Source organism: Panthera leo, chromosome E3, assembly GCF_018350215.1.
Source record: "Panthera leo isolate Ple1 chromosome E3, P.leo_Ple1_pat1.1, whole genome shotgun sequence".
NCBI lineage: Eukaryota > Metazoa > Chordata > Mammalia > Carnivora > Felidae > Panthera > Panthera leo.
The window spans coordinates 7991002-8018226 of NC_056694.1; the positions used below are offsets into that span (position 1 = coordinate 7991002).

A 27225-nucleotide genomic window follows, 5' to 3' on the forward strand; every position below is an offset into this window, starting at 1 on the left:
TGTCCCTAACTTGCTGGGTCACCTCGGACTGGTCATTTGTCATCTCCCCTTACTCCCCACAAGCCTGCTCCTCTTCCGTTAATGCCGCAGCAAGCAGCATCTGGGGTGGGCTGAATTATGGCCCCCGAAGATCTCGGGTCCCAGTCCCTGGGACACATGCTGTTTCATGACATCTTCGCAGATGTGATTAAGTGAGGGATATTTAGGTGGGCACTTCATGCAATTATAAGTGTCCTTATAACGAAGCGGCAGAGGGAGGCTTGAGTCAGATACAGAGAGGTATGTTCCGTGGGCCATGCCAGTCGTGCACTTGACAGGAGACGGCCGGTAGGGTGGCCAGTGACATGCTGACAGAGGTCAGGAAGGCAACCAGAGGACGCGCCCCAATAGTAGCACAAACACTGTCCGGACACCCTGACACTGCAAGGAAATGGACTAGAACCTTGAATTGATTAAATATTTATCCCAGAGACTGAACTAACCTGGAAACTTAGAATCAACTGTTTTTCTATGTCTTGTGATCTAAAAAAAACAGTTGATTCTCATTCTCCACGGCCCTTACATTCTGTAAAGTCACCATGCACACTGGGTTAGGGAATACCGAACCATCGCTTTTGGGTAAATACAGGGTTGTGTTCCTGTGCACCTCTGACCACACTTTCATCAGCCATCAACACGTAACCTTGTTTTATGGATGCTTCTGTTTACATTTCTTTTTACTTTATTTTTTATTCAAAAAATTTTTTGATGTTATTTTTTGAAACAGAAAGCACAAGCTGTGGAGGGGTAGAGAGGGAGACAGGAACCGAGGCGGGCTCCCCGCTGACAGCAGACAGCCCGATGCGGGGCTCGAACTCACGAGCGATGAGATCACGACCTCAGCTGAGGTCAGCCGCTTAGCTGACTGAGCCACCCAGGCGCCCCTATCATTTTTTATTTCAGAGAGAAAGAGAGTGTGAGAGCATGTGAGCAGGGGAGGGGGCGGAGGGACAGAGAGAATCTCAACCAGGCTCCGTGCTCAGCGTGGAGCCCGATGTGGGGCTTGATCCCACCACGCCGCAATCGTGACCCGAACGGAAATCAAGAGTCGGGCGCTCAACTGACTGCTCCGCCCAGGCGCCCCTGGACGCTTCTGTTTAAAGACACCTTATTTAATATGTGTTGTTGATTCACTGAACTTACAGCCGACAGCGCTAGAACTCATGCTGGAATGAGGCTCATCTAAAGTACTTGTTTCGTCTGTAAGGCACATCGCAGCCTTTCTACGCTTAGGAACACCAGCCAGTGCTTCAGCACCACGTCCGGGGGTCATTTTAAACAGCGAAACCACTCACGAAAAGCACACAAATGTGAAAATGTGGCGCTAAACAGGCTGTGACAGGGACACCCGTTTACAGCATGACAGCTGAAACAAGAAGGCAGAGCGTGGCCTTGATCAGCCTCCGCTGGAAACGCGCGTGCCTGGGGGTCAGATTTTTTGCCACTCTGAATAATGGTGAAAGCGCTTTGAGTGTTGGTCCGGGGGTTACAAATACGTTTCAGCCAGTAGGCAATCTGCAAATGCAGAACCCATGAATGAGGATCAACTGTACCTTCCTCTGGCCTCAAGTGTGGTCCAGGTCTCCCCATTATCTAGGAGGATGGGAGCGTGGGCTTTAGACCAATTACAGAAAATCCAGAATCCGTAACTTTTCCCCATATCTAAGGTGCAGTACTTAATTTCTGAACTCAACCTCGCCACTATCTAGAGGAACAGAATGGCAGTTCCACGAGGGTGGAGGTTTTTATGTTTTGTTCAAGCTGTACGTGGTCGGCGGCTAGAACAGTGTAACATGACAAGTCGGTATTTGTTGAGTGAATTAAGGAACGAAAATCCCATTCAAACCAACACACACAAACAAAACTACTATTGTATCGTTTGGCTCGGACAGTTATAATTCCTCTTGACGTCTAGGAAGAGGAAAGAAAAACACCTCAGCTTTCCAGCTCTTGGAGAGATCTGGGGCAAAGGAATCAGCATTCGACAATAGGATTTTCTCAACTGAACGAAGGATAGAGAACGAACGGTAGGAGTCAACTCCCTGGTAGACTGGTACCTTAGAGCAGACAAGGAAAAGCTCTTCTACGGCCACGGGGAGGACACATCAATAGCTGGACGAGATTCTAGATGTGCACTGGGAAATGAGCTGACCCCATCTGCAACGCGGAAGAGTGCGGATGAAGGCTGGTCACGTGATAATCGACATCTCCTCCCGGTCTCTGCTTTCAGACACTGAATTGACTATGCTCTTTAAATACTTTATGAACTCCACCCTGATCTCTTCAGGGTCATCCTCCAGGTTCGAGTGCACCAGCTTCAGCTTGTTCAAGGGGGGTGCTTAAGGAGGAAACAATGTAATTAGGCATGAGCTTTGAACCAGGGGCCATTTCTAGCTCCCGCTGACCCGAGTCTTAACAGAAGCCAATTTGTTTAACTTTCTAGGGTCCAAAAGTAAAGGTGGGTTTTGCCTGCCATGATTTAACAGATGAAGGTTCTACCGATGCACTCACCATAGTGCTTGGCATATAACAGGTGCTCAATAAATAATGCCACCACACTGCCACCTGGCGTCCACTTCCAGGTCCCCTTTGTTCTTACACCAGAAAGGAAGAGATTTCTGAATATCGCGAGTCATTTTCCATGAGCACTTTGTCACCTCTGTAATGGTGTGTGTTACGTGCTAACGGGAGTTTTTCTGGAGAAAAGACCAGTCAGGAAAGAATGTCCCTAGTAGTACTGATGAGTGGCTAAAACCAGGTTTCCCCCCTCTTGGTGTCTGCCTGCTTTTAAAGTGTCTCTTTCCTGGCCTGGATGCTATGACGGACAGATCGTCTAAGCTGGGGATGCCAATTTACATGGTAGGAAAAACAAATGCCTAGGGCACATCAGGTGCTCAATAATTGCACGTAGCAGCTGGTGTCAAAGACCCAGAACAATATACAAGGGACCAGAACATTCAAGACAAGAGCGGGAAAGAGAATTCCAGCCTCCTTACACAAAGACAGGTTTCCTTTATCACTTCCGGAGCCTGGTTTGTGGTGTGCGATCAACAGACACTGAGTGTCCTGTAGGAGCTGCTGCTGGACGAAGCAGGAATACCACATGTCGATTTCCTTCAGGTGGCTTGGGGTGTCGGCATTGAAGACGATCACCACCCCGTGGGAATCCTTCGTCAGGGCTGGCCAGCAAGACTCGAACCTGCAAGGCAGCACTGGATTCAGAGCGGATGTTAGGTGCTTCTGGTTTCTACCTGTGGGACTTTAAAAATAACGTCTTGGGGCGCCTGGGTGGCTCAGTCGGTTAAGCGCCCCACTTTGGATCAGGTCACGACCTCGCGGTTCGTGAGTCTGAGCCCCACGTGGGGCTCTGTGCTGACAGCTCACAGCCCGGAGCCCGCTTTGGATTCCGTGTCTCCCTCTCTCTCTGCCCCTCCCCTGCTCACGCTCTCTCTCTCTCTCTCTCTCTCAAAGATAAGTAAACATCAAAAAAATTATAAAAATAACGTCTTCATGTTAATTGACAGATGACTTCTCATTGTGTCATAACCCGATCCTTAAAGTTCTCAAGAGCGGTGCCCATCACCAAATAATCGATCAAGCCCCTAATACATGCTAGGGAGTGTGCTGGGCCCGGGTCCAGGGTGCTTGGCGGGCAGCTGGGTTTTGAGCCATTTGATGAAGCAAACCCTCTTCAAAGGAAAGTACGTACTTGGGGTCACCGCCACAATCCCACAGCTCAAATTCACACGCCGTGCCTTTGTCGTCGCTGGTGACGTGCGGGTTCTCAAATTCCAGGATCCTAAGAAATAAAAACAGAGGCAGCATCTCTACTTCGGGCATGGTATACTTGTGGGATGCCACCGTCACCCAGAGAAGCGGGGGGCCCTTGGGGAGACAGATTTGTCGGGGCTCACCTTACTCCCTGGGTCGGATTGTATTCGGTGATGTCAGAAGATTCTGTCAGGAAGTTGGCCAAAACGGTTTTTCCACTCTGTGGAAGTGAAAATGATAAAAGGGCTGTGCTGAAGGGCAGGAAAGTAACCACAAGCGAGCCTCCAGTAGCCGGCTTGGAACCGGGCGTGGTGGCCACCACGGGATTGCCACGGCAGAGGGCTCTCTCCGCTTGGGAGGAGCTCGCTGCCTTACTGTACGTGGTGGGCACGGCCTGCCCTGGGACCCGGGGTGCATGGGGTTCTAATGCCATCTCTGCCACTGGGTGACCTTACCCACACTGACGTCCCTGGCTGGCTCTCCGTTAACTTGTCTGAGAACAGAAGGGAATTGTTAGCGTGAGTCTGTCTGCTGCCACGTTCCTCTCCGCATCAAGAAACCTCCCCTGAGGCCCGGAAAGGGGAAGGGAGTTCCTCAAGGTCACAGAGAAGTTCAAAGGCAGAGCTGGGTCCCTCAGTGGCTGGCCGTGCCACACCGTCACACAGGGCCGTTCCTCCGTTCCTCCTTCTAGATAATACAAGTCCCACACATTGCTAGTAACAAAACAGCCCTCAGGGGCCCTCCGCCCCAAACACTCATCCGTCTGTCCGCTCCATTCCCTCCCCAGAGGTAATGACTATGATCTGTCTTCAGGTATTTTCTATACATTTGTGCCATTCGTTTAACAAATATTGTATATGCTCGGATATAAGACAAGGGGTTTTTCTTCCCCCCAAATTATTCCTCAGAAGGGAATCTCTTACACTTGAGTCCTTGTAAAAATCTCTGAAATTAGGCCCTGCTCTCTCAGTTGTTTTATTTTGAACAATTGCTTGGTTAGAACAATTTCAATCAATGCCAGTTTGGGGGGCTTGTAGAAGTCACTTGAAAGAATCAGAAAAAGATGAGGGCTTAATACGGTGTTAGTAATTTTTCCCGACCATGCAGCCTCACAAATTAAATGTCACTTAAAAATAACACAGTTGAGTGGTTATGTTTGGGGAGATCACGAATGTTTATCTATAGGATGAACACATAAAGCAAATGGCCCGATGTTGTAGGAATGGCTCTTTGGGCTGGAGTACATTTCCAGGAACAGGGTCATACACAGATTCAAAAAGTCCTTATATCCTAAACTACTCAGATGATGGGCTTTGGGATGTGTTTTAAAAGTGGCTCTGGTCATAAAATTAACTTGGGTGTCCAAGGTGCAGGAGAAGGGCTTGAATTTTAAAACTGTGTCGTGAGGCACGAGGGGCACCTGGGTGGCTCAGTTGGTTAAGCATCCAACTCTTGGTTTCGGCTCAGCTCTATCTCATGGTTCATGAGTTCGAGCCCCAAGTGGGGCTCTGTGCTTGGGATTCTCTCTCTCTCTCTGCCCCTTCCCTGCTCATGTGAATGCTCTCTCTCTCTCTCTCTCTCTCTCAAAATGAATAAAACTTAAAAAAAAAAAGCTATCATGAAAGGCAAGTATGGAATAAAACAGCATTTCCAAATTAATATATATCTTAATGTTCCTTTAAATGTATACATAAAACATTATAAAGGTGTATTGATATATTTCGTCTATGTCCTTAAAGTGTATATACACGTTAGCCAAAACCAACTGATTGAGGGGAAGGATTCTTCTGGGAAAATGAAGAAGCTGCCTGTTTGGTATGTAAGGTATTTTTAAGTGTCTATCCTGCCAGGTGCTGTTGTAACACATACGATAAAATAGTCCTAAGTACTAGAATAAAAATCAAACAGGATGGTGCACCTGAGTGGCTCAATTAGGTGTCCGACTCTTGGTTTCAGTTCAGGGCATGATCTTGAGGTTCGTGGGTTTGAGCCCGGCAACAGGCTCCATGCCGGCAGCATGGAGCCTGCCTAGGATTCTCTCTCACTCCCTCTCTCTCTCTGCCCCTCTCTCTCTGCTCGCTCTCTCAATTTGAAAAAAAATTAAAAAATCGGGGCGTCTGGGTGGCTCAGTCAGTTGAGCGCCCGACTTCAGCTCAGGTCATGATCTCACGGTTTCCAAGTTTGAGCCCCGCATTGGGCTCTGTGATGACAGCTCAGAGCCTGGAGCCTGTTTCGGATTCTCTCTCTCTCTTTGCCCCTCCTCTGCTCAGGTTGTCTCTCTCTCTCTCAAAAATAAATAAACACTAAAAAAAAATTTTAAAAAATCAAACAGGATAACGTCATAGGGACTTTGGGTGGTCAGGGAAGGCTGAATGGGTATTTTTTGAGAGAGAGAGAGAGAGAGAGACAGACAGACAGACAGACAGAGTGTGAGCAGGGCAGGAGCAGAATGAGAGGGAGACACAGAATCGGAAGCAGGCTCCAGCCTCTGAGCTGTCAGCACAGAGCCCGATGCGGGGCTCGAACTCATTGACCGTGAGATCATGACCTGAGCTTAAGTTGGACGCTTAACCAACTGAGCCACCCAGGTGCCTCAAGCTATGCACATTAAAACAAATTTTTTTTTTTGGTTTATTTTTGAGAGGGAGAGAGAGTGCGAGCAGGGGAGAGGCAGAGAGAGAAGGAGACAGAATCTGAAGCAGGCTCCAGGCTCCAGCTGACAGCTCAGAGCCTGACGAGACCAGGAGATCATGACCTGAGCAGAAGTCCAATGCTTACCCGACTGATCCACCCAGGTGCCCTGCAAGCTATTGCACATTTTAAAGTTAATCATTGGACTGCCAAAGAAGCTGTTATCAATGCCCCATCAACGAATCCTAAAGTACTCATTTCCTTACGAGCATCCTCATGCTTCATGTTCCCAGTGTTCTAACCTTTTTGCATCCACTCTGATGGGCAAATTAGGGTCACCTTCTTGTTTTAATTTGTGTTCTTGTTAACTGTAGGCTGAATAGCTTCTTATACTTACTGGCCAGTTGTACTCATGCGCACAGACTTTGTTCGGTTTTCTGTTGAGTTCTCTTTACTGATTTGGAGACTTCCCCTGTGCTTGCTACCTATTCTTTCTTTGTAATGTATTTTGCAGATGTTTTCCCCAGGCTCAACTTCGCTGTCATTTCTTTTAAGGCTTCCTCAGTTTTGTGTTGTGCTTGAGGCGACTTTCCCTGTCTCAAGATGCATAACACATCTCTCCGTATATGCACATACTACAGTGATTCTCAACGCGGGGTCCCCGGACGAACAGCGTCAGTAAAAGGCAGATTCTGAGACCTCTCCCACACCCACTGAATCAAAACCCTAGGGCAGGACTGGCACGTTGTGTTTTTCACAAGTCCTCCAGGCCAATCGCGATGCTTGCAGGAGATGGAGACTATTCACTGGCCATTTCCACGTTGTTGTTGTTGTTTTCCACACTTAGCTTTAATCCAAGGGACTCTATTCCTGTGTATGACGTCCACACGTAGATTTAATTCCCACTACCACCACCATACACACACTGAGAGCGAACACAGTCTGCTTTTCTTGTCCCACAGGCATGGTCATTAGGGCCAACCTCACGGGCAAAGGAGAGTCGTGGAACCTAGACCCGGCTTCCAAAACGCCACTCACGACTTTCAGGCCTCACGAAAACCGGGTCAAGGTCTGGGGGCGCCAAGTTCCCGCTGAGGCCAGCGGCGCACACCGGGTGGGCGCGGGGGGACGAGGTTCCCGCCTCCTGGGGGGCTCCTGGCGCCAGGCACAGCCCCGGGTCGCCCCCGCGCCCGCCCGGGCCCCGCCCCCCGCCCCCGCCCCCGCCGGCCGGGCCTCACCTCGCAGGGCCCCACGAACAGGATCTTGGCCTTCAGCATCGCGGTCGGCCGGAGCCCTCCCCGGCGCGGAGGAGCGGAAGCCGCCGCGCCGCTTGGCTGCCTTCGTTTCCACGGCGACGGGAGCGGCCCGCGGGGGCCGACGGGAGTGGGCGGGGCTGACCGCGCGAAGGGCTAGTTGGTGGGCTCCCGCCTCGGGCCTGGCGGCTGCGGCTTCGGGCCACAGGTGGGCGTGCATGGCTACCAGGAGGGTGGAAGGGAAGCGAAAGACTCGGATCCAGGAAGCCGGGAGGACTGCAGAGCTCGCACGTCCCGCCTCTCTCTTTATAGGGAGGGAACTGATTGCACGTCCTGATGTGTGTTCCTCCCTGGGACCCCGCGAACTCAGGCTGGCCATGTAGCTGGTGAGCTGGGGTTGGGACCAGGCCTTCCGACGCCTTTATCACTCTGGCATGATACTGCCCACATTGTGATCACGGCCCTGGCCCAATCTAGAGAAGGTCCGAGAAAAAACGAGTCTCTGGTCTCTGAATGGATTCACCAACTCACCGTCCTTTGGGTGATCTGGGAGAAAGCAGGACCATGGCGGGCGTTGTTCAGTGTCAGTGCAGATGTCTGGACGCCCTGCTGCAAAGTTCAGTCATTAGATGAGCCTTAAATTGCGAAGCCGGTCCAGAATTTCAGGTGAGGCCATGAAATTAAGTGTTTATGTGTCCAGAGTGCCGATTCCAAATTTGGTAGCCCGAAAAAGGGCTGGCATGACAAACATACCAAAAATAAACCCAACACCGCCTCTTTAACTTATAGTAGGATAGTACACAGTGTTTTTATTACAAAGAACTGCTGAGTGGTGTAAGGTCGACTGCATCTCAGTTGCAGGATGCCGTGAATTGATTGTGTCATTGATTAAACAAGTAACTTTTGAATGCCTACTTCATACCAGGCACTCTCCCAGGTACTGGGGATGTGCCTGTACCCCTTGAAGCTTTCATTCCAGTGGAATAGACGGACATTAAAGAAGCGAGAAAATAAATTACATACTCTCAGGCAGAGACAAGTTTAGTTAGTGATAACTGAATAAAAATAAATCACTAAAGAGTTAAAGACTGTCAAGGAACCAATTTTGGATGGAGTAGTCGAGGCAAGATCTTGGTCCAGAGCTGACATTAAAGCACAAAGCTGAGTGAAGGGGGGGACTCAAGCCAACCATGCGAAAGGTCTCAGGGAAGAGCATGCCAGCACAACAGCAAGGGCAAAGACGCTGAGGCAGAAATGAACTTGGCATGTACCAAGAACAGCCCAGAGGGTCTATGAGGCTGGTGCAGGAAGAATAATAGAGAATGGTAGGGTATGCATTGGAGAGATCATGTAAGGCCTTGGGAATTTATTTTAAAAACAAGTGATGAGAAGCTTGTGCCAGAAATTGTATCTGGCTACATGCAATAGAAACGCTATCACAGCAATTTGATCAAGTCATGAATTTATGTATTTTTTCTCATGTAACAAGAAGTCTAGGGATGGCCATTCAAAGGCTGATGCAGCGGTTCAAGGAGCAAGATCCCTTTTCCCTTCCTGTCCTGACATCTTTGACATGGCTGCTCTATCTTTGGGTACTCGCTTTCCAGGCAGAAACAAAGGAAAACAGGGTCAAAAGATGTATGGCATTCCACTCTCCCTTTTTCTCAGGAAAACATGGCTTTCTTAGAATCCCTATCAAGTCTCATTGGTTAGAACTGAATCACATGGCCTCCCCAACTGCAAGGGAATCTGGGGAATGTAGATTTCTAGCCTTGCCCATTACTTTCTCCAAGAAGCAGGGGTAGAGGAAGGGAAGGTTGACATTGGCTAGGAAACGGGCTAGTTGAAAAGTCAGTATGGAGGGTTTTGAGCAGGGGATTGGCCTGATCTGATTTATGATTTTAAAAGTGATCAGCCGCTGCTGAGCAGCTGGAACAAAGGGGACAAAAGTGGACCTACAGATGCCAGCTTGGAGGGTATCGTGCAGCTTGAGAGAGGGATGCTGGTGGCCGCAGTTGAAGCTAGATCAGGGACTCATTGCGAAGGTGGAGCCCGTAGGAGTTGCTGTTGAATCACGTGCCCAGTGTGAGGGAAAGAGGAGGTAAGGACGACTCCCAGGACGTTGACTTATATGGTTTTGTGAACGTTTTGCCATTTCCAGACTTGAGAAGGCTGGGGGAGGAACAGGGTTAGGGGTGGAAGATAAAGAATCCTGTTTTGCTTATGTTAGCGATGAGATGCCTGTCTGACGTTAAGGGTGAAATGGGATAAGATTCTGTACCTGATGGGGGAGGTCAGGACTATAAACTGGAGAAGATATCAGTCAGCTGTATGAGATGGCATTGCAGGCACGACTAGACGGGAACGAGTAAGGATAACTATAGGCAGAGTAGATAAGGGCAGACAGAGAGTGTCTCGGGACACTGCTATTTAGAGGAGACTCTGGCGAAGAAGGCTGCCAACAGTCAGAGAAGTATGAGGAAAACTAGCAGAGTATGGCATCATGCAAGCCGACCGAGGACAGTGTTGCAAGAGAGCAGGTGACCGTTTGGGTCACACACTTCTATGAGATCCAGTGAGGTCAAGTAAGGAGAAGACAGGATCGACCATCAGATATTTCAGGTAAAGTGGAGGTCATTGATCACTTTCAAAAAAAATACTTACAACTTACTATCTTTGAATATGATTTTTTTAAGTTATTTATTTTGAGAGAGAGAGGAGAGGAGGGGCAGAGAGAGGGAGAGAATCCAAGGCAAGCTCCATGCTGTCAGCACAGAGCCCGTCGTAGGGCTGGAACTCATGAAGCATGAGATCGTGACCTGAGCTGAAATCAAGAGTCGGACACGTAACTGACTGAGCCACCCAGGTGCCCCTGATTTATTTATTTTTTAATGTTTCTTTATTTTGAGAGAGAGAGTGCAAGCAGGGGAGGAGCAGAGAGAGAGGGAGACACAGAATCCCCAGCAGGCTCTGCACTGTCGGCACGGAGCCCATCGTGGGGCTGGGTCTCATAAACTGCGAGATCATGACCTGAGCCGAGATCAAGAGTCGGATGATTAGTCAGCTGAGCCACCCAGGCACCCCTTCACTTAAAATCTTTAAACATATGTCCACACGTATATGTACTTTTGTAAAAATGGCTAAATATGATCATGCACTTGCTCTCTTTTGGTGCAATCTCTCTCTCTCTCTCTCTTTTTCCTTTGGCTTGGCGCCCTCACCTCACCCTGACCTCTCCTCTTCCCTCTTTATCACTTGTAGTCTTTGTTCCAGTGAAGAGATAATGAGTAAACTCCCAGCAAGGAGTTTACTCCTTGATAACAACCTGGAGTGCATCCTTCGATATTTTTCTTCACGCATTTTTAAAATCCCATTCAGCATAGCTCTATCTGCAGATTGGTCTATAACGGGTTGCTAAAACATGGCTATCCCAATTTTGGCTGAGGCTGTAAAGGCTGACAATAGGTGTTAAGTGTGCTCCAGATTTTCGTCCATTTCTATAGAACCTAGCACATCACCTGGAGATTATCGAAGAGCTGAGAGAGAGAGAGAGAGAGAGACGGAGGGAGGGAAAATTTCTTAGGAGAGCATGCCGTTTGTTCACCTTGGTCAAGTGACAGATGGGACTTCACAGAACCTGTGTCCCCTGGAATCAGGGTGTGAGGAGCCATGGAAAGATCTGGTCCAAGGCAAGAGGGTAGGGAAAGAAAGAGGATGCATCGGGACTTGCAAAGGAGACAGGAGACTTTCCTAGGGACCTGAGGTGGGAAAGAGTTGACCTTGAGTCATTTTGGATCTTGCCTGTGAGAACCCCCTGGGAGGTGGACTACTGGATGCCTGGAGGGAAGACACAGTCAGACTGGTCATGTCCCAGGAACCCCCCCAAAACTCTCCAGTGGGACACACATTAGCATGAGGCACCTGCTACTTCCAGAGGGCACCCACGCTGGATTATATCTTACTGTTGTTACCTGGGATTGACCAAAAAGTTCTGGGAAGTGCCTGAGATTTCATCTAAGGGGATGGGAAGAATTAACTAGTCTAAGGAGAGGGTTTGAAGGAAACAACTGTGAAAAAGAATAAAGTTGTTTGAATAAATAAGCATATCAAGTTCAGTTCATTTGATGAACACACACACACGCGCGCACACACACACACACAGTATTTGGGAGGGCATTGTTTTACAAAAATGGGATCACATCCTCAGTAGTATTCCGTATTTTATTTTCTTCATTCAACAATACCATACAGAAATTGCTCAAAGTCATTTGTTGTAGTTCTATTTTTAAAGGTTGTAGGCTGTTTCATGGCCTGAATTTATCAGTTATTCCGATGTTTTCTTAATGATGGACATTCAACGTGGTTCCAGTTTAAGGACACTAAAAACATTGCTGCAATAATGATTTTGAATGGATGGCCTTACAGACTGGTACTCTCACTTCTATGGAATCTATGGAACAGAAAGGATTGCAGGGTTAAAGGATATGTGTATTTGTTTGTTTATTTATTTATTGAGAGAGAGAGGGAGAGAGGGAGAGAGAGAGAGAGAGTGAGACAGAGAGACGACCCTGGGATCATGAGCTGAGCTGAAATCAAAGTTGGATGCTCCGCCAACTGAGCCACCCAGGCACCCCAGATATGTGTACTTTATTTTATTTTTTAATTTAATTTAATTTATTTCTTTTAAACGTTTATTTACTTATATTGTGGGGGAGGGGCAGAGAGTGAGAATCCCAAGCAGGCTCCACTGGTTGGATTGGACAAGCCAGACATGGGACTCAAACCTATGAACCATGAGATCATGGCCTGAGCTGAAATCAAGGGTCGGATGCTTAACTGACTGAGCCACCTAGGCTCCCCAGGATATGTGTATTTTAAATAGTAATAGCTCTTGCCAGATTACCTGGCCACTTGGTTGGTTTAGTGCTTGATGTTCCAACAGCACTCATTTTTGTCAATAATATGTATTGTCATGAGAGTTGGTAATCTTGACAAATGGCCCCAGTGGAGTGATGAGGAAGAAAATAGGACTGGAGTAGGTTAGAAAGAGAATTGGATGTCCAATGGTTATCATCATGATGTAACAAAACGTAGTGGCTTAAAATAATAAACATTTATATCTCACAATTTCTGTGGGTCCAAATCTGGGCCTGACCCAGTAGTCCCTCTGTCTTGGGATTTCTCACTGGGCTTCATTCAAGATGGTGGCCAGGGCCGCAGCCTCCTCAAGGCTTGATGGGGGTGTGGGTAGAGATTTACTTCCAAGATCAGCTATTTGGCTATTGGCAGGATCCAGTGCCTGTGGACTGTTGGTCTGAGAGCCTCAATTCCTTGTTGGCTATTGGCCAGAGACCTCCCTCCCTTACCTGTTATGTGGGCCTCTCCACAGGGTGGCTTATAATACGGCAGCTGGCTTCTCTGAGAGTGAGCAAGTGAGAGAACAAGAGAGGGTGAGCAAGGGGGAAGCCACAGTCTCTTTGTAACCTAAGCCTATAACTGATAGCCCATCACCTTTGCTGTATTCTGTTCTTTAGAAGCAAATCACTAGGTCCAGCCCACACTCGAATGGAAGGAATTATGTAAGGGCATGAATACCAAGATGTGTGTATCATCTGGGGCCATCTTAGAGGCTGCCTGTGGCAAGAGGTGACTATGAGATGCTGATTCTAAAACACCATCCACTTAATGATAGCTTTCCGAAAGAAATCCCTGCCATCTTAAATGTATTGACTGATTACAAAGTACTTTGTGCCTTCCTGTAAAGGCAGTCTAGATGCTTTGGATACTGTTTCTTTCACTGTGGAATAAAGTAAAAAGCTCAAAAAATAGAAAATCATTTGCCCGAAGATACCAGGGAAAGAACAGACTAGTGAAGAATTCTCAGGATCAGAGGAGGATGAAGGCCCATGGAGATGAGCCCCATGTTTGGGGCTGGACTTCCCCTCACTGTGTTTACATATTTCAGAGGGGACAGCCAAGCAGCTGAAAGGCTGAACAATAGAACTTCCTGGGACTTGCGGCCATGGAATGAAGGCTAAGTTCTGCCAGGTGAAACGGGGCACTGATGAACCTCCCCCAATTTGGGGGTCAACCCCAGGATCAAGACAAAGTGGGAGTAGGCGAGTCCAGACAGGGATGTTGGCTTGGCTTCAGATCGTCATAATACTTGTGTTTATGTGAAGGTGACCCAGAAGTGCTAGTGTCCCAGGTACCTGGGAGAAGGAAACAGAGATCCTTTCTGGAGGAAGATACATCATCCTGGGCCATGAATTATTTATACAGTTTTGGGCTTACCATGTCCAGCACGTAATAAAGATACTCAGACACATGAAAGACAAAGTGACACAGAAAGCAAAACCATAAGCAACAAATAATAGAAACATACCAAGAAGGAGCTCAGATTATTGAATTATCAGATACAGATTTTCTATGTTTAGACTAGGAAATAAAACATTAGAGTTTTTAAGTAAAAAATAAGATTTAAGTAAAATTGGGATGCCTGGGTGGCTCAGTTCGTTAAGCGTCCAGCTTCGGCTCAGGTTGTGATCTTGGTGTTCATGGATTCAAGCCCCTCAATGGGCTCTGTGCTGACGGCTCAGAGCCTGGAGCCTGCTTCGGATTCTGTGTCTCCCTCTCTCTCTGCCTCTTGCCCACTCGCACTCTGTCTCTCTCTCTGTCTTTCAAAAATAAATAAATATTTTAAAAAATCGGAAGATTAAATGAGATCAAAGTAAGAGTGAACAGTTTAGGAGAATACCCGAAACTATACAATTATATCTTTGTATTTATGTATACTCATGGATAAAGAAAACACGTAGACATTCTAGAACTGAAACAAATAGAAAAACAAAGGTTAAAAATGTGTTTAACAGTAAATTGGAAAGGCTAACGAGAGAATTAGTGACAAAGGAGATGGGTCAGAGAAAAGTATCCAGACTGAAGCACAGAGAGAAAAAAACTATGGAGAAACCGGAAAAGAGGATAAAAATACGGAGGATTCAGTGAAAGGCTGTGACATCCTTTTAGTTGGAGCCTCAGAAGGAGAGGAGAGAAAGAATGGGCAGAGGTATATTTGAAGAGCTCATGGCTGAGATTTTTCTAAAACTGATGGAAGACATGAAGCCACAGATTAAAGAAGCCTGCCTAACATCCAAGCAGGATAAATCAAAAAGAAAACTGTAGGTTGGCATGAACCAAGTACAACCTCTGAAAACCAAATTCAAGGAGAAGATTTCACAAGTAGCCAGAGACGGGCACCTGGATGGCTCAGTCGGCTCAGCGACCAGCTTCGGCTCAGGTCATGATCTCATGGTTCATGTGTTCAAGCCCCGCATCGGACTCCGTGCTGACAGCTTGGAGCCTGGAGCCTGCTTTGCGTTCTGTGTCTCCCTGTCTCTCTCTTGGCCCCTCCCCCACTCATGCTCTGTGTCTCTGTCTTTCAAAAATAAATACATGTTTAAAAAAATAATAATAAATAAATAAATAAATAAATAAATAAATAAATAAATAAATAAAAATAGCTGGAGAAAAGAGACACATTGTCTTCAAAAATGCAGTCCTCAGACTCTTAGCTTTCTCAGCAGAAACATTGGAAGCCAGACGACGAAAGAATGATTAATCTTTAAAGCACTGAAGGGAAACAACAGCCAGATTAGAGATCTACATGTAGCAAAAATATCCTTTAAGAATGAAGTGAAATAGGGGCGCCTGGATGGCTCAGTCGGTTGAGCGTCCGACTTCGGCTCAGGTCATGATCTCACTGTCTGTGAGTTCAAGCCCCACGTCAGGCTCTGTGCTGACAGCTCAGAGCCTGGAACCTGTTTCGGATTCTGTGTCTCCCTCTCTCTCTGCCCCTCCCTCACTTGCACTCTCTCTCTCTCAAAAATAAATAAGCAAAAAACAAACAAAAAGAATGAAGTGAAATAAATACAGTTTCAAATAAACAAAATAAGAGCGTTGGTCATTATCCCTGCTCTAAGGGAAATAATAAAGAATGTCTTTTAGGCAGGAAGAAAATGACCCAGGTAGAAGTTTGGACATAAACGAACACCAGGGAGAATGGTAAATAGCTAGATAAACTTTACTGACTATATTGGGGTGCCTGGGTGGCTCAGTCAGTTGAGCGTCCGACCTTGGCTCCGGTTGTGATCTCACAGTTCATGGGTTCAAGCCCCACATGGGGCTCTGTGCTGTCAGCCCATCAGCACGGAGCCTGCTTTGGATCCTCTGCCCTCCTCTCTCTCTGCCTCTCTCTTGCTCATGCCCTCTCTCTCTCAAAAAAGAAATAAAACATTTAAAAAAAAGTCCTGTCATTTAAAATAAGTAAGTAAGTAAATAAATAAATACTGACTGTATAATATAAAAATAATAATGTCTTATTGGAAAAAAATGTCTTATTGGGTCTAAAAATACATATTATATTTCATATTCAGATTTATATGCTATATAAACAAATGTGTTATATCATGTATAAGTATATACATGATATATATTATTTAAGAGAGAGCAAGAGAGCAAGGGAGGGCAGAGAGAATCTCAAGCAGGGGGAGGAGCCCAATGCAGGTCTTGAACTCACCCAGGAGCCCCGGGGTCGAAGTGTTCTAAATGCCTTGCAATATTTAGGAAAAGAGTAAGGATCCCAGCTAACTTTAGACTTTGGTAAGTCAAGAATGCATGCTTTCATATACAGGGTAACTATTCAAAGGATTATGAAAGAGTGTATAGTTTACAAGCTAAGAGAAGTGAAAACATAGCATATCCAAAAATAGTTGTTAACCCCAATATGACGTGGCTTCTTGAAATGTTAATGTCCACTGATCAGTGATGCTGCCTAAAACGCCAGGTGCAGGGCTCCTTAGCCTGTGACACTGGACAAGCTTTGCTTGAAAGCCTCGCATCAATCAGTTTCCGCCTGCCCATCCAGTCTCATTCCCATCCGCCTCTCTTGTGGCATCTTCCCTCCCTCTTCTCCTGTCTCTTAAGACTTCTGTGCTGTTTCTCGGCCTGTTGTCCAACTCCTTTTGGCCCCTTTGAATGCCCCAGGATGCCTCTGGCCATAATTAACTTTGTGTATCCGCCATTTTCAAAATGTACAGATTACGTGCTTGAATTCTTGGTTTGGCGTTCTGAAGGAGGAGGAGGAGGGATGCATTCTCAGTTGCTAAAAAATGAAGGCGGAGTGGAAAGAATTTGGATGGAGGGACTTTGTATTTTGGTTGGGAATTAATTTGACTGAAATAACAAAACTCTTACAGTGACAAGAAGGTCTGGAGGTTGACAGTGGGGGGGGGGGGGGAAGGGGCTTGGCAGCTCAAAAATGGCCTCAGGCACCAGCTTCTTTCCCCCTTTTTTCTCTGCTGTCTGTAAGTTTAATTTACCTCATAGTCACAAGGTAGCTGCTGTGCCTCCAGGCATCACACCTGCAATTAAGGAAGGACTAAGGAACAACAAATACTTTACCTTAAAATCTGTCCTTTTTTTTTTTTTTTTTTTTTTTTTTTTTAAATAGCCTCCACACCAATGTGGGGTTTGAACTCACAACCCTGAGATCAAGAGTTGCATGCTCTAAGGTCTGAGCCAGCCAGGCACTCCCTTCTACAGTCTGTCCTTTAAAAAACAAAACAAAACAGTATTATTTAGTTGATTACTAAATTTAAGTGTAAATTTAAACAAAACATATATTAAAGTGTACCTATTTTAAGTATCTTCTAATTTTGAAAAACGTGTAGACCTAAGACACAGAGTATTTCCATCCCCCATGAAGTTCCCTCACGTTCCTTTGTGGTCAACTCCCTCCCGCCCCTGACCCCAGGACACCTCTGTTGTACCTTCTGTCACTAGATATTAGTGTTGCCAGTTGTAGAATTTCATATAAATAGAATCACACAATATTTACTCTTTTGTGTCTGGCTTCCTTCACTCGGTAATATTTTTGGTATTTAGACATGTTGTGTGTCTCAGTATTTTATTCCTTTTTTATTGCTGAGTCATAGTCCACATGTGAATATACGATCATTTATCTGTCCACCTGTTGGTGGTCACGTGGGTTGGGCAGTCTATAGCTTTGGGGCTATGATAAACACAACTGCTAGAAATAAAGCTTTGTGTGGACATATTTTCATTTCTCTTGGGTAAATACCTAGGAGTGGAATTGCTGGGTCATGTGACTATCTATCTACATCTGTATGTATCGGTGCAAATCCCTGCATCTATATCTCTATATCGCACACACGCATGCACACACACACGCACACACTCACACACTCCTGGTTCCTGATTTCCTATTTTATTCACTTGGTTATAATCTATCGCCATCACTGTTTATTTATTTGATGCTTAAATAGTCCTTGATTTGGCCATTGGGAGGCCCCTCAGGCTGGTTTCTGTGTCCTTTTGAAATCTTTCTTTCTAGGAGCTCTTTAATTTGTGACATTGTTACATGTTCCCAGGTGTTGTTTTTTTTTTTTTTTGAAGTTTATTTATTTATTTTGAGAGAGAGTGCAAACAGGGGAGGGGCAGAGAGAGAGGGAGACAGAGGATGCGATGCGGGCTCCGTGCTGACAGCAGAGAGCCCGATGCTGGACTCGAACTCACAAACCATGAGATCAAGACCTGAACCAAAGCCAGACGCTTAACGGAGTGAGTCACCCAGGCGCCACCCAGGTGGTAATTTTATTAGGATCACTTCATAACCATCAAATAGTATACACATTCTTTTGTATTTATTTTAAAAATTAAAAGTTTCAAAAGTCCAAGGAACCTCAAAAAGCATTGTTCCTTTCACACCTGGAAAAATTGGTAAGGGGGGCACCTCGGCAGCCTCAGCACAGAGCCTGATGTGGGGCTCGAACTCACGAACTGCAAGACTGCAACCTGGTCTGAAGTTGGATGTCCAACTGACTAAGCCACCCTGGTGCCCCGACCCCTGCTTTTTTGAGCATGAAACATATACTTAGATCTCTGGCTGGGGCTTTGGAAGATTGGTGCCAGATAGTTGTCTTCTAGAAGTCAATCTGCCTAGTCCCTGCCCACAGGCAGTTCCTAGTCTAGACAGGGAGACCAACCCTGTATAGTGCTTTTCGCCTTGTCAAGTGCTTTCTCATCTATAATCTCATTATGTTATGTTATGTTTGTTATGTTATGTTATGTTATGTTATGTTATGTTATGTTATGTTAACTTATTTTTCTGAGAGTGAGAGTGTATTCAGGAGAAAGGGGCAGAGAGAGAGAGAGAGAGAGAGAGAGAGAGAGAATCTTAAGCAGGTTCCGTGCCCAGCATGGAGCCCAACATGGGGCTCGATCCCGTGGCCGTGAGATCACGACCCCAGCCAAAATCAAGAGTCAGATGCTCAACCAACGGAGCCACCCAGGCGCCCTTACTCTATAAATATTTAAGTTAATGAATGTTCCCTTACACTTGCCTTGGGGCTTTCGTTTTTGTTTCCAGGTGAGAGAAATAAAAAATGTGACTGCTTTACGTTTCTTGGATATACGCACTGTATAAATTTGGGATTATTATTACTGTGGATTATTGAAATACTTCGCTTTACGACTTTCCTTTTAATTAGAAGAGGTTGACCTCAGATGGCTTAATACCCAGCCTTCGGTTCTGAAGGGAGCAATATGCCACTGGCAGGGCCAGGACTGGATGATCTAAGAGTAATTTCTCTCCCGACTCCGTGACTTGATGCAATAAAATCTCTCCCTTGAAAAAACGTAAAGAAACACATTTGACATATTTCAAATCCTTTCTATAAATTGTTGAAAAGATTTAATATAGCCGCTAGTCATAAAATCTTTAATTTGAGTTGACCTTCCCTGGTCACAATTCTTACACATGCAGTTTTTATTACCGGAGAATGAGTGGTAGATTTCTTGTTATTCAAGGGAATAAAAATGCCCTTCAATCACCCACTCATGCAACACAGAGACCCGGACGTACTGAGTTCAACTCTCAGAGATAGGAGCGATCACAGATCAGAGATAGAATTACCACGGTGTGTAACCTGGAAATTTTCTGTTCTCTATTATTGTAGGCCTCTTTTATTATTATTGTTATTTTAAAGCTCTATCCAGGGATGAAGTTCAGCAAGTTTGGTTTAGGGCAGAATCAATAAGGTAAAACTTATTTTTCATCGATTCCCATTAGAAAGCCTGAGCTATGCTCTAACATAAAAAAAAAAAAATTTTCCCCCCAGTGAATCGAAGATAAAACTTTTGGCAAAAACAACGAAACAGGGATGTGGCTTTACCCAGGATCCTCTGTCTTCATTCGGTGACGTGCTGCACGCAGGCTTTGGAGAGGTGGTCGTGTGGTAGAGAAAGTGCTGATTTTGGAGTAAGGTAGAATTTGAAATGAGCTCAGTGATCTTAAGAAAATCACTTATAGAGGGTGCCTGGGTGGCTCTGTCGGTTAAGCGTTGGACCTCGGTTCAGGTCATGATCTCGCCGTTCGTGAGTTCGAGCCCCGCGTCGAGCTCTGTGCTGACAGCTCAGAGTCTGGAACCTGCTTCGGATTTGGGTCTCCCTCTCTCTGCCCGTCTCCCACTGTCTCTGTGTCTCCCTCTGAAAAATAAATACACATTTAAAAAAAAGAAGAAGAAAGGAAAAGAAAATCACTTCTACTCTTGGGTCCGGTGGAAGCCCGTATCCAAAATGGCCCCTGTGCTCCTCACCTCCTGGTACATAAGCTCTTGTGTGGTCCCCTCTTGCCCTGAATAGGGCTGACCTGTGTAACCAGTTATGGAGGGACGTGTGACTTCTGAGGCTGGGTCATCCAAAGACATTGTAGCTGCTGCCTTCGACCCTCTTTGGTCAATCACTCTGGGGTGAACCCACTGCCATGTCTTGAGGACATGGACGGTCCCGTAGAGTCCCATGCGGGGGAAAACCTGCCTCCTGCCTACACACTGGCATCCACTGACAGCCATGTGAGTGAGCCATCTCGGAAGCGGGTCCACCAAGTCTAGGCAAGCCTTCAGATGTGCAGCCCTGGGGCCAACATCTTGACTACAATCTCATGAGAGATCCTGAGCCAGAACTGCCCAGCTTTGCCCACGTTCCTGACCCATAGAAGCTGTATGGGAGAGCAATCGTTTACTGTCTCTGTAAGTTGCTAAGTTTGGGGGGGAATCTGTTATGGGTAGCGATAGGTGACTAACACAGAGCCTTAGTCTCCCCCTCACTGGAATGGGGCGCACACCAATCCTGTACGGTTGTTAACAGGATGGAACGAGATGAGACGTACAAACAATCGGTGTAATTCTTGGCACACAGTAGGCGAGTGACTTTCAGCGGCTGCCACCAGTGTAGACTCTCAGGTCTTCGTGACACTTTTCTGATGCTTTGGACTGGCCCTCTTCATGCCCCTGATCACAGGGGTTTGCCCACTATGCCGAGTGTACCTTTGGAGCACTAAAACTTTGTGGTCTTCCCTTTTTTTTTTTTGGTAAGGAAGGATCACTGAGATGTTTACGCTATCACAGATGCATGATGCTTCTAACACACCATGTATTCCCGCCCTAACTTCTTTATAGATAGCTATTTCACTCCTGCTAAATTTAGCTCCTTTCCTGCTTTTTCGACTTAGTTTGCTCCAAATTCTGTACAGTATGTTATAGTTTCTTAAAATGAAGGCTGCTGGATGTGCATACAGCAGCTGCAAATGCCAACGGCCTTTACCACTTAACAGGGCCTTCCTTTCTACGCCTTCCACACTGTGTTTACGTTCAAGAGCAAATCAGATCATGGAGGCGTGTGACACTGTAGGGGACGATGACTGGGGATGACAGTGACTCACCGGTGGACCCCTGAAAACATTAAAAAAACACTTTTTTAAAAAATTTTCAATGTTTATTCATTTTTGAGAGACAGAGTGCAAACAGGAGAGGGGCAGACAGAGAGACGGAGACACAGAATCCGAAGCAGACTCCAGGCTCTGAGCTGTCAGCACAGAGCCTGACGCGGGGCTCCGACTCGCGAGTAGTGAGATGATCGCGTAGTGAGATCATGAGCTGAGCCAAAGTCGGACGCTCAACCGACTGAGTCACCCAGGTGTTCCACACCCGTGGGCCCTTTAGAAGGTCTGCTTGTGGCCTGTGCAAACGTTATACACTCATGGAAAGACTCACTTTCCTAACGCAGTTTCAAATTGGGTTCATTCTCTCTTCTTGGGCCAGGCCCTACTCTGAAGTTTAGCCAAGATGATTCTGAATAAATGCTACCCGCACAAAGTAGGCTTTATTATTACTTACGTATACTTACAACAGATCAGGAGAGGACTGTCATTGAAAAGATGGTTCGTGGGGCACCTGGGTGGCTCAGTGGTTTGAGCATCCGACTCTTGATTTCTGCTCCGGTCATGATCCCAAGGTCGTGAGATCGAGCCCCACGTCAGGGTCCATGTTGAGTGTGGAACCTGATTGAAATTTTTTCTCTCTCTCTCTAAAAATCTAAAAAAAAAAAAAAAAAAGCAAAGATGGTTTGTTTTAGTGCATATCTATCCCCCATGGTGGGTGGGCCATAGGGAAGCACCAGGATATAAGCACCAGCTATGAAGCAGAGGGAGTGAGGGAGAAGTGTGGACAAGAATCCTTATTGTGGTTTCTGCAGGAACGAATGAGTACGGCAAGATAAAAGGGATTCGGCTCACTAGTTTGAATAACTTCAGCAGGCTTGGGGGCGTAGGGGCTGTCCCTAGTGGTCTGGCACTTAACCTTGGGGTGATTGGGGTGGAGGGGGGTATAGTGGTCCAGCGTGTGAGTCTTCAGTAAAGGGGGTGGCTGGGATATGGGCTCTGGATTCGTTGGCTTGTATATGAAAGGCACGACTAATGGTTTCCTGTTTCTGGGAATTAGCCAGCACTGACAGGGACAGTCTCTTCAGGGTCAGCAAGGCCTTAGATGTTAAAACATCAGAAACACATGGTTAGGGGCACCGGGGTGGCTCAGTAGATTAAGCATCCGACTTTGCCTCAGGTCGTGATCTCGCGGTTCATGGGTTCGAGCCTCGCGTCGGGCTCTGTGCTGACAGCTCAGAGCCTGGAGCCTGCTTCGGATTCTGTGTCTCCCTCTCTCTCTGCCCCTCCCCAGCTTGTGCTCTCTCTCTCTTTCAAAAATAAATAAACATTAAAAATTTTTTAAATTAAATAAATAAGAGAGAGAGATCTTTTTTTTTTTTTTAATTTTTTTTTCAACGTTTTTTATTTATTTTTGGGACAGAGAGAGACAGAGCATGAACGGGGGAGGGGCAGAGAGAGAGGGAGACACAGAATCGGAAACAGGCTCCAGGCTCCGAGCCATCAGCCCAGAGCCTGACGCGGGGCTCGAACTCACGGACCGCGAGATCGTGACCTGGCTGAAGTCGGATGCTTAACCGACTGCGCCACCCAGGCGCCCCGAGAGAGATCTTTTTGACTCAACTGAAGGCTCTCAAAACGATGACGGGGATTCATCACATTGTTTCTGGCAAAGACCATGAAAACAAGAGAATTTAATTTGAAATTAGGAACGTGTGAAAACTGGCCAAGCCACCGGAAGGGATTCTTAGCATCCATATGGGATATGTCACACAGCCGAGGAGAAGTTGAGGAGTAAGAGACAGGAGCACTTTGGCCACCAAGTTGCGGTGGATGGGAGGGTGAGGCTGCCCGGGGGAGAACACCGTCTGTATCAATGCTGATGAGATCAGCTAACATCTGTTGAGTTGAGTCCTTACTTGGTGCCATACCCAATTTAAAGCATTTCACACCTACTGACTCATTTAAAATTATCAACAACTGGGCGCCTGGATGGCGAAGGCAGTTGAGGGTCCAGTCTGATTTCGGCTCAGGTCATGATCCCAGGGTCGTGGGATTGAGCCCCGCGTAAGCGTGGAGGCTGCTTGAGATTCTCTCTCTCCCTCTGCCCCTTCCCTGCCTGTGTGCATGCGCATGAGGGCGCACTCTGTCTCTCAAATATATATATGTGTACGTGTACATACATATGTATATGATCAAGTATATGTATATATAAATAAATCTAATTGGTGGGTACCCTTAACACCTTCATTTCTCCTTTATGGAAGATAGAGCCAAGGCACAGAGATTAACCTGTTTGAGGCCCTCCAGGATTTGAACAGAGGCTGTGTGATGCCAGGACTCAACTCTGAACCCCTGCCTTGGTGGGACCATCCTGAAGGTGAACATTATGTCACTTGGAGGCTTGCCAGTGAATCTTGATCAGGGAAACAAAGCAAGCTGGGGACCAGACTATTCCATCTCAGAGGGAAGTTTCTAAACCCTTTAACGGGGAAGGAAGCACACAGACCTCCTCCTCCTCCTTCCTCCTCCTCCTCCTCCCTCCTCCTCCTCCCTCCTCCTCTTCCTTCCTTCTCCTCCTTCCTCCTCTTTCCTCCTCCTCCTTCCTCTTCCTCCCTCCTCCTTCTTCCTCCTCCACCTTTTTCTTTCCCTCCCTCCTCTCCTTTCCTCTTCTTAACTTGTTAATATGGACAGTTTAAAATATATACCCATAATCTGCTTCAACAATTATCAGCCATTTTCAATCTCATTTTATCTACCATCATTTTCTTCTTTTGGAGTATTCTAAAGCAAATGCCAGACATCATGTCACCTCACCGGTACATACATATGTTTAACAGATCAGGGATTTAAAAAAAAAACACATAACTGCCATGTCATTATCATACCTAATAAAATGAACAATGGTTCCTTAATATCATCCACTATCCAGCCCATATTCAAATTTCCCTGATGGGCTTAAAAATGTTTTTACAATGGGTTTGTTCAAACCAAGGTCCAAACAAGGGCCACTCATTGTGTTTGGCTATATTTTTTTAAGTCTCTGTCTTTAAAAAACAAAATAAAACCACCCTTCTATTTTAAAGCAACATCCGATTCAAAGAAAAGTTACAAAGTCACTATGCAGTTCCCCTGTACCCTTCATTCAGTTTTCCCTAATTTAATATCTTATACAACCATGATACATTTCAAAAGTAAGGAAACTAACATCGATTCATTACTATTTTTTTTAAATTTTTAATGCTTTTTATTTATTTTCAAGAGAGAGAAAGAGACAGCACAAGCGGTGAGGGGCAGAGAGAGAGGAAGATAGAATCTGAAGTAGGCTCTAGGCTCTGAGCCGTCAGCACGGAGCCTGACGCAGAGCTCGAACCCATGAACCGTGAGATCATGACTTGAGCTGAAGTTGGATGCTTAACCAACTGAGCCACCCAAGAGCCCCAACATCGATACATTACTATGAACTAACCTTCAGTTCATTGGGACTTCATCAGTTTTCCACCAATGTTCTTTCTCTGTTCCAGGATCCAGTCCTGGATCCCACAGTGTCTCTTGTAATCTGTAATGGCCTGCCTTCTCTTTTCCCTTCATGCCATTGGGGTTTGGAGAAGCCAGGTCAACTGGCCCATAGAATGCCCTGCGTTTGGACTTGGCCGATTGCTTCCTTCTGGTGTTTTAACTTGTTCCTCTGTCTCCTGTATTTACTATAAATTCATGGTTACGTGTAAAACCTTGATTAGACTGAGGCTCCATTTCTTTTAAAGGGAGGAATTCTTTGTGGATGGTGCTTTGTACTTCCTGCTGGCACATAATGTCTGGAGGTTCCAGTTTCAGTGAATTCTGAAGGATCTTTTATTTTTTTCTTTTCTTTTTTATTTTAGAGAGAGAGAGAGTAGGGGAGGAGCAGAGAGCAAGGGGGACACAGAATCCCAAGCAGGCTCCAGGCTCCGCTCTGTCAGCACAGAGCCCGACGCGGGGCTCAAACCCATGAGCCGTGAGGTCATGACCTGAGTCAAAGTCTGACCCTTAACCGACTGAGCCATCCAGGTGCCCCGAGAGTGAGAGAATCGTAAGCAGGCTCCATGATCAGTGCGGAGCCCAAAATGTCATGGCCCTAGGATCATGACCTGAGTTGAAATCAAGAGTCAGACGCTCAACCAGCTGACCCACCCAGGCGCCCTGGAGGATCTTTTTAAACCCACATGACATGTTTGTTCTATCTACCGGTGCACTTTTGAGACAACAACAACAACAACGACGACAAGTTTTTTCCTCTTTGGATGATTAGCATTTTTGGGTATTAGACAGGTGTCCTTTTTGAGAGGTCTGGTTTTTCCAATCAACTCTTTCCAGGCCAACGTACTAGTCATTCTACCATTAAAATGAACCCACTCAAAGATTCTCATCATCATCAACAGTAAGAAGTTTGCAGAACAGGAAGCAAGACGATCATTGTCCTATTCTTCAGAGGGGCTCTGCAAATCCGGAAGTGCCAGGGGGTGAGCTGTCCCCAGAATGCCAGCGGTGGAATGGAATTTGCAGCCTCACGTAGCTCATCTCACAGGAGGTATGGCAGAGTGGAGAGCCACCTTGAGTGGTATTAACAGCCATAGGACACAGATCAGGACCCTGCTGCAAGTGCCAGGAGCTGGTTGACCTTGGGCAAATTAGGGCCATCGGGTTCAGCTCTGCAGAATGTGTGCTGCATAAATCTGGGGCAAATCATTCCCATGGATTGCGAAGTGAATGGCGGCCCCTGCAGTTGTGCAGTCTACAGCATACACAAATGTACATGGCCACCCTGAAAAGCTACACAGCGCTCTATGGGTCCCAGTTTTATCTTCTACCAACTGGCTGCACCAGGGTCAAGGCAGGAAGCAGAATGGATCCTGGATGGTTCAAATGAAGAGGCTTCAATGAAGGACCCCTTATAGACACATGGGATGGGGAAGCATGTTGTGACGAATGCTGTTGGGGCCTACTGGGAGCTGGAGCATGGAAGGGGCCTCTGGTCGCAGCTGGAGCCCTGGAAGGACAGGTTATTGTCACAAACTTGGACACTGAAGCCGGGAAGGAGCCGGAAAGATGTATGCCCGCTCTCACTCTCCCCCTCTTGACCCTCTTCTGGCTTCCCCTGGTATGTGTGGAATGATCTGGACCGTCCCCTCCCCCACCTTATTCTATTCCAGCCACACCAGCCTCTTTGATCCTCCTAGAACTTGTTACATTCTAGCGTCTCATGCTCCTCCTTCCCATCGTTAAAGTCTTCAGGGGCGCCTGGGTGGCTCAGTCGGTTGAGTGTCCGACTTCGGCTCAGGTCATGATCTCACGGTTTGTGAGTTCCAGCCCCGCATTGGGCTCTGCTGACAGCTCAGAACCTGGAGCCCGCTTCGGATTCGGTGTCTCCCTCTCTTTCTGTCCCTCCTCTGCTTGCGCTCTGTCTCCCTCTCTCTCAAAAATAAGTAAACTTTAGGGGAAAAAAAGCCTCTGCTTCAATAGCACCTCCTCCAAGAGGCCACACCCACCCCTCCATCTAAAGCAGTGTCCTCCACCCCTCATTACACCTAATATTTAAAAGTGCAATCTCCTGGGGGCACCTGGGTGGCTCAGTCGGTTAAGCGTCCCAACTCTTGGCTTCTGCTCAGGTCCTGATCTCACAGATTGTCGGTCGGAGCCTCGCATCGGGCTCTGTGCTCACGGCGTGGAGCCTGCTTGGGATTCTCTCTCTGCCCCTCC

The 27225-nt window shown here is 46.6% G+C and overlaps 1 protein-coding gene and 1 long non-coding RNA gene across 3 annotated transcripts in view; one reads left to right on the forward strand and one right to left on the reverse strand.

The window, feature by feature from the left end:
- Positions 1-1914: 1914 nt before the first annotated feature.
- On the reverse strand, positions 1915-7803 carry IFT22 (intraflagellar transport 22). 2 transcript variants are annotated; one of them, XM_042921152.1, is made up of 5 exons: positions 7680-7803; positions 3954-4030; positions 3749-3838; positions 3036-3238; positions 1915-2377 (listed from the first exon to the last, which is right to left on the reverse strand). In XM_042921152.1, the coding sequence occupies exons 1-5, from the start codon at positions 7716-7718 to the stop codon at positions 2229-2231; spliced, it is 558 nt and encodes a 185-aa protein (XP_042777086.1). In that variant the 5' UTR covers positions 7719-7803; the 3' UTR covers positions 1915-2228. The 2 variants fall into 2 exon arrangements, with proteins under 2 accessions (XP_042777086.1, XP_042777085.1); XM_042921151.1 differs by having other exon boundaries at positions 3036-3298.
- Positions 7804-7888: 85 nt separating this feature from the next.
- The window catches only part of LOC122209376, a 30545-nt gene continuing 11208 nt past the window's right edge, over positions 7889-27225 (forward strand). Inside the window, exon 1 of the long non-coding RNA XR_006197575.1 lies at positions 7889-8360. This is a non-coding gene — a long non-coding RNA (uncharacterized LOC122209376). The remainder of the gene's footprint in view (positions 8361-27225) is intronic.